This window comes from Ctenopharyngodon idella, chromosome 11 (assembly GCF_019924925.1).
Source record: "Ctenopharyngodon idella isolate HZGC_01 chromosome 11, HZGC01, whole genome shotgun sequence".
NCBI classification, from domain to species: Eukaryota; Metazoa; Chordata; class Actinopteri; order Cypriniformes; family Xenocyprididae; genus Ctenopharyngodon; species Ctenopharyngodon idella.
Window position 1 is genome coordinate 12,788,727 of NC_067230.1, and position 17,050 is coordinate 12,805,776.

A 17,050-nucleotide genomic window follows, 5' to 3' on the forward strand; every position below is an offset into this window, starting at 1 on the left:
GGCGTCTGTCGTTGCTATGCAATCATGAACTGCACTCTACACGACGACGAGGAAGTTTCAGCAAAGGATTAATTGATTTCTAGCCCTTGCATTAGCTTTACTACTAGATATATTTATGGTGATGAGAAATAAAACCCTGTCCTGTATAGCTATGATCAGCTGTTCGGCTGAGTTTTCGATGTCATTACGGAAAGGCTGAAGCTGATCGGTTGGTTCTTGTCACATGACCTGCGGATAGTTTGCGGTATTCAGAAAAGTTGAGATGTTTTCATCTCGTGGCGGCATAGGTGCGCCTGGAAAAAACGACCGTGACGCTTCTATTATGAGCGTACTTGCGTGCGCAAAAGTCGCGATATGTGAATGGCCCCTATAAATGGACACAAACTGCCAGCTTACTCCCCTCATGCAAATGAGTTTGCTTTCAAACAAACGAACTTTCCCGCTTGAGAATTGCACCTTTCTCATTGGTCAAGCCAAAACTCAAAGGTGTGTCCTCTGTGGAACTTAAAAGTCAACACAAAGTTCTCTCCGGGCTCTTGCTTGTCTGTTCCTGACTGCTGTCCGTGTGAGACCTCACCTGGTCCAGAGCCAGCGTAACCGCGCCGACAGGCCTCAATCAGCAAGTCATGCGCAACTTCCTCGACCACAACAGAGTCAAACTAACAGCACATTCGTGTGAGTTGATTTCACGAGTTCAATTTATCGATTTTGATCACAGCTACATGCTAAGAAAGAGTTATTTTTCTGTGGCCACGGAAAATATCCTTTCTGAAGAGTTGGTTGATGATCAATACTGAGTGATCGCTGGACAAGCAGATTATTTGATTGTAATATTAATACAGCTACATGAAGTTAATTCGAATAACTGATCCAAATATTTATGATTAATTATAAGGAGTTATGATTAATTATTCATACTAATTTACATTACATACAAACTTATAAGCTTTATTCAGTTTACTGAAATAACCTGTTTTACCATTGTTACAGACAAAAATCTTGCAATGCAAGAAAACGTCTCAGGTTACGTCTGTAACCATGGTTCCCTGAGAAGGGGAACGAGACACTGCATCTCATTGCCATGACTTGGGCTTGCCTGCGCATCTCCTTCAGACAAATGAGCTGATAATGCGCATTATAGGTGCCGTCTTATACACACGGGTGCTTCACTAATGATGTCATGGACTGTCATTGGCCAATAAAATTGGCATGTTTGTCACACATGCTTCAGACACTGATCACACAGATGGCGTTCCCCATAGCATTGATCCAAGACGCAGTGTCTCGTTCCCCTTCTCAGGGAACCATGGTTACAGATGTAACCTGAGACATTTTCTTACATTGCAAGATTATTGGCTGTAACAATGGTAAAACAGGTTATTTCAGTAAACTGATTTTTGGTAGTTGTCAGCATATAGATCCTTTTAGTGCCAATGTCACAATTAGGCATGGTATTAGCTGGTCATCTTGTTGTGTTGTTGGGTGCCAGAATTGACGGAGTACAGGCTCCAATTTGACAGAAACAACAATTTGACTGGACAGAAACAATCATCAGAAATGCTCGCATTTGCAGTGCACACTACATGTCAGGTAAGGTTAAATAAACTATTGTCTTCTGTCGGTATGGATTATGGATTGGTTACGTGTCTAAAGATTTCTCATGCATGCCGATCTAATCAGAAATTGGGCAACAAGTTAGGTGATTTCTCACGTAACACTAACTTTAGTGCATAAGTTAGCTAACTTTGTTAGTCGTACAACTAGCAGTTAGTTAACTGCTAGCTAACGACCAGAGACTAAACAAAAGGAAACTGTTTGTGTCATCTCCCTTTCTACAGTTGCCATAAGTATTGCCATAATCTGTCATACTGTCCATCCACTGAGTGAGCGTGTATGGGTCGGCCAATCTGGTTCCGTCCGTTAAAGTTAGTATAGTCCGTCAAATAACAATCACGTCCCGGACAGTGAGTGACCTCACATATTCAGATAAAATCAGATTTTCTCCAGTCATTGTTAAATAACAAAACTTACTAGCTAGCGTTAGTGAAGTGGTCAGGGGAATCGTTCTTCCTCCACCTAAACTCCGCCCACAAAAAACGTTACAATGTTTACTAACTGAAAAGGGGTTTATTAGTGTGTATGCAAACATGCTCACTGATATCAAACCAAGTGCAATGCATCTTCATGCTCCATATTTGAATTGAATAAGATTTGAGAGCTACGGCAGGGTGGACGAATTCCAAATAACAACTTAAATTTCACACTGTTTCTCACACAAAGTTATAGTATGGTGTGGAACACAGTGTGCAAGTTGGATAAAATTGTCTGCTAAGTCGATCCCCAGTTGCAAATAAATGTTTTGGGATGCTTTTTTGAGTCCCAGTCCTCACTATGAATAAGAATCTTTCTTTGTGGTTCCCAGTGGAAAGAAAGTCATAGAGGTTTTGAATGTTGGAATATATGATGTCTGATTTTTTTATTTGTGTGAACTTTCCCTGTAAAAATTAAAATAGATAAATAGTTAACAATTTCCATATTTCAATATAGTAATTATTGGATTGATGCACACCTGGCTAATCACATACAAAGACCACATGACCTTATCATTTGATTAAGAGATGCAGCCCCCTTCTTGATTTGATTAGTCTTTTTCTACGCTGATATCTCCTGTTTCTGATTCAACACTTCCTGAAATGATTAATCAGATCTGCACTGCAGTGTAACATTCATCATATTTAAGTCTTTCATTACTTTTCAATGAAAATGTCTTGTTTCAAATTCAAATACTCAAATTTAGATTTCCTAGAAGTCCTTTGAACACACACACAAAACACCATAGGCTTCTATTTTTACCTTGCATTCAGGTCTTAAATGTCATGCACGGGCTGAAATGTGAGTCTTCTTGGCAGATGCAGGCCGTTGGGGAAAGAGCAGCAGGCAAGATCTTAAAAGGAAGGTGTGGCTGTTCTACAAATCTGACTAACAGTCGCAAATTCCCTTTAAATCCAGTCTGCTGGGAAATCGGGCCTGTTCATTGGCTAGATGAATGAAATGCACCACTGGAGACGAGATTGACCTTTTAAGCGTAAATGATGACCTCAATACAACATGAGTCATACATTTTTCATGTGACACATGCAGCCTAAATAGATTATAACAATATATCATCTATAATAAGATCATAAAAACCCATATCAACCATAGGAGATGCTTTAGTGCTTGTGGGCATTATAATTCCCAGCACGCTGGAGAAGAAGACCAGGGTGTTTATAGTAAACGTGCTCTGATGCGAAACCTAGCAAAGTGTCTTTGTAGGCAGAATTTTGAGGCATAATAGGAGCGCAGCTTCCTAAGATAAATTGTTAAGGCCAAATTTTAAAGATGTCTTAATTTTTTTGCATGTCTTTTATGTGTTTGTTAAATGTTGAATTCAAACCAAATACTGACATTCTGCCCATACTACTTCTGAATAGAATGTCAGTTTCATAAATTGTGTGAACATTATGGAAATAAATGGTTCAGGTCACTCAAACCATAGGCTATATGGAAATGGTCCTTATGTGGTCACCAATGGAACTTGGATGGTATCTAGTGGAAAAGTTTGGTACTGCACCCAAACAAAATCTTACTGAAAGCTAAATTTTTGAGATATCAACCTAAAATTTGAAACACAACTTGATTAGATTTTAGATTTTGGCTTTGATTTTCTTGCAGTTTTAGAGTAAAACAGTTTTGTAAAATATATATTTTATATAAATGATAAGAAGTCATATTTTTCCATTTTCCATTTCCCTAAACTAAAACTTCAATAACTATTTTTTTTTTATTTCAATCATATTTTTTCTTTCACTTCTAAAGTAATCTGCCAAGTGTTCCCTTTATAAGGAGACCAAACCTAAGTCTGTGCTCAAAAGTATTTAAGATTTAAAACAATTTAAGTTGGTGTCTGTTCCCCAAAAATGGAAGTGACAAGGGGTTAAGGTTAAGGGGTTACATGTTTTGCCACTTGCTTGAGAAACTTAATATATAAATCTATATAGAAGTAATGAACCGAATAATACGTTGTTTAAATTTAGTCCGTTTATGAAAGATTGAATCACAATGCTGAAAAAAGTATTTTCAATAACATCTTTGAAATAAAAATAATGAATAAATGTTGCATTTGTGGTTTGCAGCCATGGATCAGTTGCACACTGCAAACATGGCATATGTGAAAGCACAGTGCTGCTTCTGCACTGCATACGTACTGCAAACAGAGTATGTGAACACTTTGATTACAAATTTTTAAAAATCCCTATGGGAAAAATACTTCTGGAACCAAGGGTGCTGGAAAAGTGCCAGAGCCAAATTTAAAAAATTCAATTACACTTCAAATATTTTTTTTTCCCAAAGTTTTTTTTAATCATTTTAGGTAGTTCTTATCACACAGACATATGTTCAAGTGTTTTTCCAATAAGTTTGTGTTTAGTTAGTTATTTGATGCTATAAAAATGGGGTATAACGTCATGATTGACAGCTCTGCTTGCGTTTGAGTCTGTGGGAGCGGGAATATGGGCGGGACCTTGATGCCGCGGCTCCACCTCAGGATCACTACAGTGCAGACTCAGGCTCCAAATGATATAATTAGCAACAACTGTTTCTGGGCTTCATTTTTCTATAGTGGAAGGAAGTGAAGACATATCATGTATCTTTTTTACAGTCTATGGCGGGCACTAATGCACTCTATTAAATAAAAAATAAATCAAAGATGTGGGACGAAAGAAATTTTGATTATCTAATTGAATATATTTATCCTCGACTTGCGTTTTGTGTTTATTATCCTTTTTGAAGCACTTAGCAACATGCTAATGCAAAACTGGAATCAATTGTTAGGTGAGCGCTCCTTTGTTGCAGCCACTTCACTTATGAGTTTTCATTTCAGTTAGGATGCAGCCTGAAAAGGAAGGAAGTGGAACAGAACAGTACCCATCCTGTTGGAGAAGGACACTTGTCCTCTTTTAGTGGTCATACTCACATTCACGATGGCCTCTTTGGTCTGTGACATGTCTGATATGACCCCATCTGTGATGATGAGGAGCACAAAATACTGCGAGCCATCCTGGACAGCAGCTGCGTACCTTCAGAGACAAAAAAAAAACAAAAAAAAAACATAACAACAATACATACTTCAGGATTGTTCAGTTTTCTTTAAATTACACATTTTGCCCTCTACAGTCTCCTTTTTCCTGGTTTTCAAATGTCTCAAACTCATTTCACTATGTTAACATAAGCCATGTTCTGCTTTATTTGTTTAAATAAATCTTTGCCTCCGCCAGTTCTGAGCTAGAGCCTGAGGAGGTGTATCATGCTTCAATTTAGAAAGTCTAATTCAAATCTGTGGAAGATGGCATTTTTAATTACCACAGTGGATGCAGTGTAATCAGATGGAAAATGATTTGGTTGTGTGATGCTGTGACATGAGGGAGGGGGTGGAGATGTCTTCAGACAATTACTTTGTCTCCTTTTTCTGGAAACACACCCACTATCCTTTCAAATGACGATTAAAAAATAGCTGCAGTCAGTACTGAGTCACTCTGTTATGACACCTATGCTGTGAGCTTTACAATGGGTTAACAAGCTTGTTCCATGTCAGCAACTTTCTTTTGTCAGTTTTTGAGCTAACACAAGAAGCATATGCTTTGGCTTTCGTGGACAGACACAACCATCTTTGGCCCTGTTTCCACCTGGTATTAAGATGCGTTTTGGTCGATTGGATCACAAGTGGACGAGGGAGACACATACCAGTTTACACCTGGTGTGTTAATCCGTCTCTTTTGTCCACTTTCAACCACTTCTGTCCTATCCTGACCCACCCATAGACCCTCCTGTATGGGTTTTTTCAGATCTTTTGATCTAATGGACAAAAAAAGTTCACGCAATTTACATATGAACATGCCTGGAGAGCAGCAGCTTCGGTTTCTGCTCTGACAGCCGCAAGACCACACCAAATGCTGTGAGTGTGTGTTACAAATCAGGAACACCATTTTTTTTTTCTTCAAACCAAACTTGGGTTTTCAGCTGACAAAGATTAAATCCTGTCTGGCTAATGCGCTTCCTATTGTTTAAGCATTAGGTCAGTAGGTGGAGAGTAGACAGTCTTTAGTGACTGTTTGAACACATTTGACCACATGAGTGTCTACACTATGAAAGCAAACCGGTCGAATGTGTTTTCAACTACCTCTGGAAGTGGTCGAAAGTGGACAAGCTCAAAACGTTTTACAACCCGTTTACACCTGTATGTAGCGTCATCCACTTGTGATCCGATCGACCAAAACGCATCTTAATACCAGGTGGAAACAGGGCCATTGATCGAACATCATAGAGTTATACAAACTGAAGCCAAGGAAATCATCTCAAGTGTCTTCAAGGATATGGGTTTTGCGGTGGTCCGTAGAGAAAGTGCTTTCTTATTCTGATTCATGAAGTGTCTGTTGTTCATATATGCTATGCGCTTGAAAATCTAAACAAAGATCAATTTCGCTATTCATGCAGAAAATAACATTTGCATTGCATTCCACTAAATCTGGGCAATCTATCATTTGTATGCAAAGTGCAAACAGGCTGACATTTTACATGGCAGCAAAAACAACTGAAATCGCTTTTGAATTTTGAAATGATGCAAGAGCGGTCAAAGCCAAGGTTAGCTTGAGGAGGGGTGCTAAATAATTATCAATTTATGCTGTGTTTAGATGCTTTTACTCAAGAATGAACTACATATTCAGGATTGGCGGGTGCCAAATGTAATAGTTTATTAATCTGTAATTAAAAATCCCATATTGTCAGGGGCAAGACTTGTGCGCAGCAGTCTGAGATGGCACAGCTGAGCTTCAGGTCCCCAGAGTTCCAGTCCTGACTCAAGTTTTTTTCTTTATCCTTTTCCACTCTTTCCTATCCAATTACTTCCTGTCTAAACTTTAGTGTTGTTATTGTTAACTAAAACTTAAACTATAAAAAATCATTTTTGGTAATAAAAAAAAAAGCTTAAATCTAAAATATAAATTTTAGATGAAAAACACAAACTTGAAAAACTTGAATGAAAATCAGAAATGTTTTTCTTGGAATTAACTGAAATAAATAAGTTGAAATATTAAAATGACTAAAACAAATACAAATAAATTTAAGCTAAATAAAAATATTTAAAAATGTATTTAAATATATATATATATATATAAAACGAATAAATATGACAAAAGCACATAATAAAACAACAACAACAACAACATGACCATGGCATCAAACCAATAAACCAGTAAACACTTACTTTTAGTTACCAAAAAAAAAAAAAATATATATACATAGCTGCGAGCAGCAATTTTCGGAGTTCAAGCGTTTTAAGGCCTTTAAGCACATGCGTGTTTTAATTTGCAAGCCTGTAACCATCTCGATCATAGATGGAAAAGACCATTTTACAGCAAATACAGGCAATTTACCATAGAAAATATATAGTTTTTAAAGCTTTTTAACAGTTATCGAGGTTGAGCCAAAAACCTAGGATTAGTTCGCCAAAGTTAGTTTTTGAAATAATCTCCAATATTTAACGACGATTTAATGGACAGCGGCAGTCCTAGAGGCAAAGTTGCCAGAATGAGGATTTCTACCATGTGGTACGAACATTGTGGGCGTGCGTGAAAAATCCCACGATACACAATCCTTTATGCATGTGAAAACCATGAAGGTGGCCCCTGGTGGCCGATTTCTTTCGAATTTCTCACAGGCCTCTAGGGCCGTGAGTTAAACAGGTCCAGCGAGTTTCGTTCCAATCGATCTCCGTTAACCTCGTCTGATAGCTGCTCAAAATTCATTGGCCGATGGCGGACATGTTTTTCGAGATGTGTCACTGTCCTTATAGACAATCATAGCTCCTCGGACAAAGACACTGCATGCCAATTTTCTAGTCAATCTGACTAACGATGAAGTAGTTATAGCCATTTTCATGTTTTTTCCTGCTATAGTGCCACCAAGTGGCCAGTCGCCACATCCTTTTTCATGTGGCCACAGAATGAGCTCTTACATAGGTGCGCTGAGTTTGGTGTAAATATCTCATTTCGTTCACAAGTTATAGCCATTTTAGTAAAAGTGGCTCCACCCACTTCGATTGTTTTGGTGGCCCTTAGGGACCAGAGAATCTTGCTGTACTGGTTTGGTTCTGATTGGGTCAAAAACCTAGGACTAGTTCGCAAAAGCAGTTTTTTCAAAAAATCCAAAATACCCGGAAAACGTGGGGCATGCATATTGTCCATCTTGAGCCAAGGATTCCAATGATATAAGACACAGATTTTAAAACTGTGCAATTTCAAGGATTTTTGGAAAAACTTACCTGGCCACGTGATTTACAACAGGGGCAAAGTTAGTAGGCCCGTATAGCTGGACGGTCTTTAGACTCTGATGGTACGCCTCCAAAATCCCCTCAATACCATTACAGTAGGGATTTTCGATATTTCCATTCTGAAAGACAGGAATCAATGGTTCACATGTGTGCCTTCATTTAAGCCAACAGCAGTTCAAAAGAAAACAATGCTGAGGAGAGAAAACATGGATTGTGTCGATCAATATGACAGCAGACGTTGCCAATTATAGACGTCTCCCATACAGTCTCGTCTCAGCATCATTGAACCGCTTTCCCAGCACTAATGACCACAACAGCATCTCACGCTCTCAAATTTACAACCGAGAAAGTGAGAAAAACAGAGTCTTGCATCAAAAAAAAAAAAAAAAAAAAACTTTTTTGGACTAATCACAAGGAGTTTCAGGAAGATTTTGGACAACAGGAAATTGGAAGCTCACTCACTAGGGGAAACTCATGAGACACCCGTCCATCAGGGGGCAGCTTGGCTCCAAATCCCAGTGCAGGGAACATCTTGTCACTGTCATAGTCCTGGATGATTTCCCCCACTGCCTTCAGTGCCAGGGCGTAGGCGTTCATCTGGTAGGGGTTCATGTAATGGAGAGACGTGGACTGGGATGGGTTACCTGGAAATTAAACAGCAAACAAAAAGTTACCTAGTATTAAAAACATATTAGGAAACCAAGGAGAGCATTTTCAAGTGTGTGAAAATATTCTTCATAATAATCTTCATATTTATATTGTGAACACATTTGTTACAAAACCTGTCAGCTAAACTAAAAATAAAAACAAATAAACATATAAATTCAAGATGGTGGACAAGGCAATGGAAATGTTGATAGTAAATAAGCTTATATATTCCATTAAATAAAGTTATTGCTAAACAGTTCAATCATGACAACTAGTTGTAGTATGTAAATATATATGACAATGTTAATGTATTTGATCTTGGCAGTCTAGATCTGTTACGTACAATGCTGCTGCTGCATGAATATGCATACATAAATCCCATAACAGATCTAAACAGGTGGAGGACCTGTTTACAGGTGCAGGACCTGTTTACAGCGAACACTGAACAATACTATTTAAATGTTAAGCAAGCAAAAATGTTGAGGCCAATCAGCTTGTGCATTGCAGTAAGTGATGTGATTGCTAGCAGATTGTACTTAAAGGGCCTATCAGCCTGCGCCATCTAGAGGTTTATAACTTAAGTAGATTTCAGAGTAATTTAAAAATGTATCCTTTTATCCAATATTGTTGTGTTCTGTGTATTTTATGCTTATTAGAATATCGCGCAGTTAGCTTAACTATATGTGCTGCTTACGTAAAGCACCAAATCGGTCACTTATTAGGGTCCTTGATGGTTAAGATGCTGTCTTATCCCATGTCTACACCGAGTGTGACTGTTGTTGTGATACTCCGCAACAGCTTGAGGCTGTCTACACTGGACAAGTCAAAGCAAACATACTAAATCCATTTGTTGTGTTCACTGGCGTCGCTAAGTTTTGTGGGCCCTCTGTACAATCTATGGCATAGCCCTTTTCAGAAGGAATTGACCATATGCACGGTTACTTTTCGTTAAGCCATCTTGGGCATTTCTGGTGAACTGTTAGCTGTCACACTGTACTCGCTGTACATAGACACAAAACCATCAATGGTTGACTTTTAATGCTGTATTTATATTTTAATGCAGTTATCACACTTACCTAATTTGCCATTGATTGCAATAAAGACTTGAAGCTACTGCGAATGTTGGAATAAGAAACATGATGTCTGTAATTAGACACGCACACGCAACATTTTTCCAGCACTTCAAATGTTATTTATGATGTGATGACCAAGAACATTATTTGTTCACCCTTCTGAGATTGTCCCCCAATGTTTCAAGATATAGGAAAACCAACATTTGATAGAAAACACTTAATAATAAAAAAGACATTAATTACCACTATAACCAGCAGATGGCAGCAGAGGAGTGCTCAAATTAGCCATTTCCTGTAATAGTTTTTCACTCAGTTTCGCTTTTGAATGAATATTATAAAATATTATATAAATCATTATAATAATTATAGAATATTATAAACATTATAAAATCACTAGGTTTAAAATACATTTTGTCAAGGTGAAATATGAAGTACTCACAAAATCTCATGAAAAACAATAACTTTTCTTGTGAATGAATTACACAGAAAGCGAGCACCGCGCTCTCCCTTTACAATCACAGAAGCTGTCAGTCAGTGCAGCGCAAGCTCGCTGATTTCGGCACACTTGTGAAAACTCACATTTTATTCAATCAAAAGTGCACAGTAAATATTTAATTTAGTGTTAATGCTTTTTTTTTTTTCACACAAAAGTGTGAAAACTGATGGTCGAATTTAATTCCTGAGGAGAAACACTGAGGGACGCATCTTTTTTATGTCGTCTGACGTTAGAATAACTAAATTAACGCTAGGAATGACTATTTAAGTGACTATATTCTGATTATAAACTAAGTATTACACTACTGATGCTGTTAAAGCTACCTCAGGACATTGAAGATTCCGACACACCAACAAGTGACATTTCAACGAAAGTTTCCAGCTGGCTTATATTATTGCGAAAGTTCTTAAGAATGTTCTGTGCATATGGTCAATTGCTTCCCTTTCCCCCCCCACTAAATGATGTTACAACACATATTATGTAGACAGTATCACTGATTATAATGGTGAAGACATGGTGTTAGAGGGCAAGGCCAGTAGGCATCAATGCAGCTCATTAGGTAACAGAGCAACTGTGTCCGCCATAGTCAGGAAGTATATTTAAGAAACACAAATGAGTGCTCCAATTCTGTTGTCAAGCTATTGATGTTGTTCAGGGCTTGGAACAGTTGGGATCCAAACAGTTGTTAAACAACAGCTGCACTGTTACCAAACTAACTTTGCAAATTCAGCTCTCTTGCACTTCAGGCAGCCACCTTCAATAAATCTCTCAGAAGCAAAAGCCCATGATGCCTTCTATTTCCATCCTCTCGCTACACTGTTCTGAACAAATCTTATTAATTTGCTGAATAATTCAAAGATGTTTGGAAGCAGTTATTTGTGAAAGATCAGTAATTATTTGAACACTTGCAGCAACAACAGGGAAACGCATTCACCACCGGCTCAGACTGTTTTATCCAAGTATTCACCTCTCAGCATGACTCAGACCCTTACACGGTTCTCCGTTCGGCTCTGCAGCACAGGGGGGCCGCCCACTGACGACTAATAGGAGCATATTGAGTGACACAAGCAGGCCAACGATTGGGTTTGGATCACCCAACCTTTTAAGAGGTCACATACCGTTCTCTCCACTTAATTGCTTACCGTTAGAGGCGGTGAAATCGATGGCCACAGTGAAATTGATCTGGGTCCTGGGAAAAGAGGCAGAAATGAGAAAACAAGAGTAAGCAAAAACACTCTCTGCAGTGATTTAGTCTGTAGAGACAGGTACATATGTCTGTGTGCGGGTATGTGTTAACACGCACAGGCACGAATGCAGCTAAATGATGGCTGATGTGTGTAGTCAACCCCAGCTGCACGCTCTAATTGGGATAAACAGGAAGAGCCATTACTTTGAGCCCACATTACAAGTTTTACTGTGCTCAACAGCAGGGTAATGCATCAGATCCATCTGCATCCCTGCCTTCACACAGGGATTCCCTCTGCCCTGGCTTCCCACCGGTCACAAAAGCACCATGTTAGACATGCCTGCAAAATGAGTCCCACAGGCACCTTTAAGGATGCTTCCTGACAGAAGATGCAGTGAATAGAAAGAGTTAACTTATCTGAGGCTAATATGTTGGACTAAAAGGTTTATCATTTAATAAATACATGTCCAATTGACCAGACATAATCTATTATTGTCAAATAATTTGTTTTATAAAAGTCCCCTGCTGTAAATTAACATAACGCAACATTAGCATAAAACAGATACGCATAAAGCCAAGCAATTAAAATGATAGAGGAAATAATAATAATAATCTAATTTTCAAGATTACAAACACATGTGCCGCCAACAGCATTCAATCTCTTCCCCAAAAAGTCAGTGGCCCATTAGGGATTCAGTGGGTTGGAAGAGAAAAAAAAAGAAGAAGAAAAAAACTGATAAAAACCATAATGAAAAGCAGAGAAAATTACATTAACCTTTAGAATCCCAGGCTAATACATGACTCATGCCCCTGTGTAGCCTGGAGAGTAATTACCCTCTTTATTAATTCATTAAAAGCCATTTACTCTTGGGTGCCTGCGTATGCATCAAAAAACAGCTCTCTCATTTTGGGAATAGGTGACCGAAGCCGTGATTAGAAAATAAGATCTTCTAAACTAAAGCAATCCCTGAGGATCACATTATCACATTTACCTTTGATTAAGACTGTTTAATTATACATTATGAGGAGGAAAATGAAACTGAGGAATTTTCATTTGTCCTTTCCTGAATGTGCCATTCCAAATTAGAGCAAATCCTGAGTTACTTTCAGCAGTGTTTTTGTTCTGCCAGCCGTTTCAGCCTGTGGCACTGGGGCATTTCCACGGCTCAGAAACTTAATAGGTTGTAAAAAGGATCCCCTGCATTAGGGGTTAGTGTAGTGCAGCACACCAGAGGTCTCTTGGGATGAGGTAAACAGAAGGACAAGAAGAATCGATCTTCGGAGACGCGGATGTCACTATGTGTCTCCCTCTCATTTGTCAGGTGCAGTGCTGTGGAAGGCAGGGAAGCCCTGCATAGTGACAGAAAAGCCACCTGCATCTAATGGAATAGGCTGGACAGCACAGCACAGATAATGCTATCTCTATGTAGTATTATCCATTAAAGCCTCAATATATACTTCATTTGAAATCAAAGAACGAACTGGTGTTGTGTCATTTCGAACAAAATCAGGCAAAAACGAAGTTCGTTTTCGGGAGTTTGAAACAGCTTACCAAAACGAACTTTCTGGTCATTTTTTTTGACAAACCCAGTGATTGGGTTAAATGTTTGCCCAACCTTCTGGGTAGTTTTATTTAACTCAACTATTGTTTAAAAATGACTGTATTGCTTGCTTAAAATGAACCCAAAATATGTTGAAAATTAACATTTATTATTATTGTCACGATCACCGTCTGTTCCTGTCAGTTCCTGGACTCCATTTCCCATAATCCTCCCTGCCAATCACATGCACACTCCACACCAATCACCTGTTGCCACATACAGTTTAGCACAATACCTGGACTATAAAAGACTCACACACAAACCACCTGATGGCGAAGTCTTGATTTGCCCTGGTGATCAACTCTGAGCGTTTTCTTGTGGACTGTTTCCTGGTTTCTGTCGGATTGTTTATTCTTTGTGATTCTCTGCTGCCTGCCCTGAACCTTGCCTGTGTACTGGACTGTGTTTGTTTGCCGCCTGCCCTGATCTCTGCCTGTGACCCGATACTGTTTGTCTGCCGCCTGCCTCGACCCTTGCCTGTCCCTGTTTATGTTTTTGCCTTTGCCCCTGTCTACCTGTGTATCTACTATTCTTAATAAAGCTGCAAATGGATCCCCGCTCTGCCGACCCATCATTACAATTATGTTTAATAAATGGAAATTTATTAATAAGTTTAATGAATAATAATTAAACAATAAACATAGTAAATTGGTAAATTGCTTATTAATAAATGTTCACCTTTTGATTATTATTGTTGCCTCTAGTAATTATGTGTCTGATTTTTAATTTCCAACTTATATTAGGTTCATTTTACACCAGCCTTATAGTAATTTCTAAACAATATTTGGGTTAAATAAAACTGGCCAGCATATTGGGCAAACATTTAACCCAACCGCTGGGTTTGTCCATTTTCAACCCAACTTAGATTGTTTTTAACCCAGCATTTTTTAGTGTACAATTAAATTTACCATTGTTTAATCTGCTAACATGGTTTCGCAGGCTGAGCAAGAGACATGACGTGGCCATACTGAAGTAGCATTTCACGTTAAATGACTGTCACGGCAATGGTTTCCACGCTTTTGGACACAAAAAGGGTTAAAATCTGGACCGAGGTCTGGACCTGTGTATTTTTCCGAGGTCTATATAATAAATGTTGTGAAATAACTGCCTAAAATAGTATTAACTCAACGTACTAAGGTGCAGCAAAAATATTGCACAGCACCAAGATAATAACCGAACTTCTCATCTGAGCTGTCTTATCGGTGAGGTCTGCCACTGCTCATCAATGTCAAAATATTTGAGATGACCAATCAAATCAAAGTAGGTGGGATTTATGTTCACAGATGCTGCTGAGCGTGAATTCCAGCGCGACACGGTCATAAAGTGTGAGTCAAGATGTAAGTAGCTAAACTAATCATTTCATATTTGACAGCTGTTTTACGATAGAAATGTTAAACAACCAACAAAAATAATCAGGAATGCAAACTAATGAACTTTTGTCTAATTTTTGCCATTTTGAATAAAAAATAGGCTAGTCCTACATAGATGTGATTCATGTAATTTGTAACTATCAATGTGAGGGGACAAGAAACATCAACAAAGCCGTTTTCATCATATTAGGCATAAGATTAATAATGAATGTGAACATATTGTGAATGAATTTAATAAACTTAGTTACCTAACTTTCCTGGTACCCTTCAGTAAATTAAAGGGGTCATATAATGCCACTTTTACAAGATGTAAAATAAGTCTCTGATGTCCCCAGAGTGTGTATGTGAAGTTTTGGCTCAAAATACCCCACAGATAATTTTTTATAGCATGTTAAATGTCACTTTTTGAGGGTGAGCAAAAACACTGAGTTTTTGTGTGTGTCCCTTTAAATGCAAATGAGCTGCTGCTCCTATGAAGAGGGTGGAGTTTCAAGAGTTCATGTTAGCACAGCAGCGCCGATTACCTCACGCAGACTCACTGAAAATGTCAGAAACTGTTCAGCCTTTTACGTTCAAACCGAAGTCGGACAATGATGGAGAGACTCAAGAAGAAGTGACAACATGTAGAATGCAACAGGACGTTTCTGAACCGTTAGTTGATGAATTTATGTAGCTGGATTTAACTATCTAAAAGTTATTGATTGCATATTCTGTCATGATAATCTATAAATCACTCGTGTGGGAACTGTTGTAAGATCCTACAGAGTCAGAGAATATATTCTGCATGAAGATAGAACAGGTATAGTTTAGTTTAATTACGGTTATAATTTGATGTTGTCATCTTGCTTTTATGACATGCTATTGCATTTGTGTTACGTACTGTATTACAATAACATGGCCTCACCCCTTTGTTGTGTGTTCTCGGGGGCGGGGTTTATGTACATTTTAGGGTTAGTGATGTCACCAACCCCGGAAGAAGCTCGTTGTAGTCCCTACCAGCCGTTTGTTGTAGTCCTTAAGCAGAGAATTCTTTAAAAGAAAATATCTCCCTTCGCTTTGAACTTTGAGCGTCGTAACTTTGCAGATGTTGTTTATGCTCAAACAGCAACATTACACACTAACTAAAGTTAAAAAAGTGAAATCGCAATGAACCACTCCTTTAACTTCTAAGAAAATGATTCATAAAACATATAAATATCAGCTGACCCTGTTTACTTTATTCACTGACACAGACGAAAATGAAAAAAACTTTCAATCAAAGCTCTGCTTTAGAAGGGGAAGAGACAGAGCAAGATAAGGAGACTGAGAGAAAAAGAAAGAATGATGGAGATAAGGAGAGAGCAGGAATTGACAAATATTATATTGACCACTGACATGCGTTTAAAGCTATTGTTATTCAATTTTTGTGGCCTTCAAACATCTTAAAATGCACTTATGTAGATCATAGAAATAAAAATTTTCTTCCATGCCCCCAACCCCACTAACTAGCTCAAATTTGGGACCTCTGTAATTATAAAACCCTGGCTACGGCCCTGCTTACAGTGTGAACATCTCCGTTGATTATTATGGGAGCGATGCTTGTGCCACGCTTTGAACAGAAGGTAAGAATGTAATGTCCAACAGAGGAGACATAAAGCTGTTATTTAACACAGCAAATGCCAATATTGTTAGACAGTTCAAACCGTACTGATACCAGTTCTTTTCTTGCCACAGGTGCCAGAAGCGCCCCGAATTTGCACCTTTTGCTCCTGTCACATTCTAAATGTTTTAGATGTTGTTAATGAACTTGCCATTAAATAAAATTATTTGATTTAGACTGTTTAACGTCCATTCATTTCCTACCAAATTATGTTAAATTGTCCCAGCTTTTAGTTAATATGAGCAGAAGTTGGGTTAAAGTGTGCAACCCAACCTGCTGGGTTAAAATGTTTAACCCAACTTGCAGGGTTACTTTAACCCACTATGTGTTCTGTCCAATATTTACAGCACTGGGTTGCCAAATGGGTTGTTTTTAACCCAGCAGTTTTAACCCAGTGCTATATAAATAAACATGACGTGCCTTGACTGGTGTGCCGAATTGCAAAGCTTGTGCAAACATATCCACATTGCTATGATCAGATGCTTTCTTAACTACTGTTTTCTCACCGCTGTCATTTTTTATTGTGTTTATTTTGTTGTTGAAATGAAAGCATTCAGCACATATTTACATATTAATCTAAATGTCACTCTCAGCGACATGGATAGAACTGGAATGTGCTCTAAGATTCATCTCCTTAGTGCCTTCTTTATAGTGCAAGCCAGAATTACTTCC

The 17,050-nt window shown here is 38.3% G+C and overlaps 1 protein-coding gene across 4 annotated transcripts in view; it reads right to left on the reverse strand.

Moving 5' to 3' along the window:
• The window catches only part of cpne5b (copine Vb), a 180,134-nt gene that overhangs the window by 17,986 nt on the left and 145,098 nt on the right, over window positions 1–17,050 (reverse strand). For all 4 annotated transcript variants that reach the window (XM_051911629.1, XM_051911630.1, XM_051911631.1 and 1 more), the window contains 4 exons: window positions 11,725–11,771; window positions 8,828–9,009; window positions 8,357–8,484; window positions 5,015–5,117 (listed from right to left, as the gene is read on the reverse strand). In XM_051911629.1, the coding sequence (XP_051767589.1) occupies window positions 5,015–5,117; window positions 8,357–8,484; window positions 8,828–9,009; window positions 11,725–11,771 (460 nt within the window). The remainder of the gene's footprint in view (window positions 1–5,014; window positions 5,118–8,356; window positions 8,485–8,827; window positions 9,010–11,724; window positions 11,772–17,050) is intronic.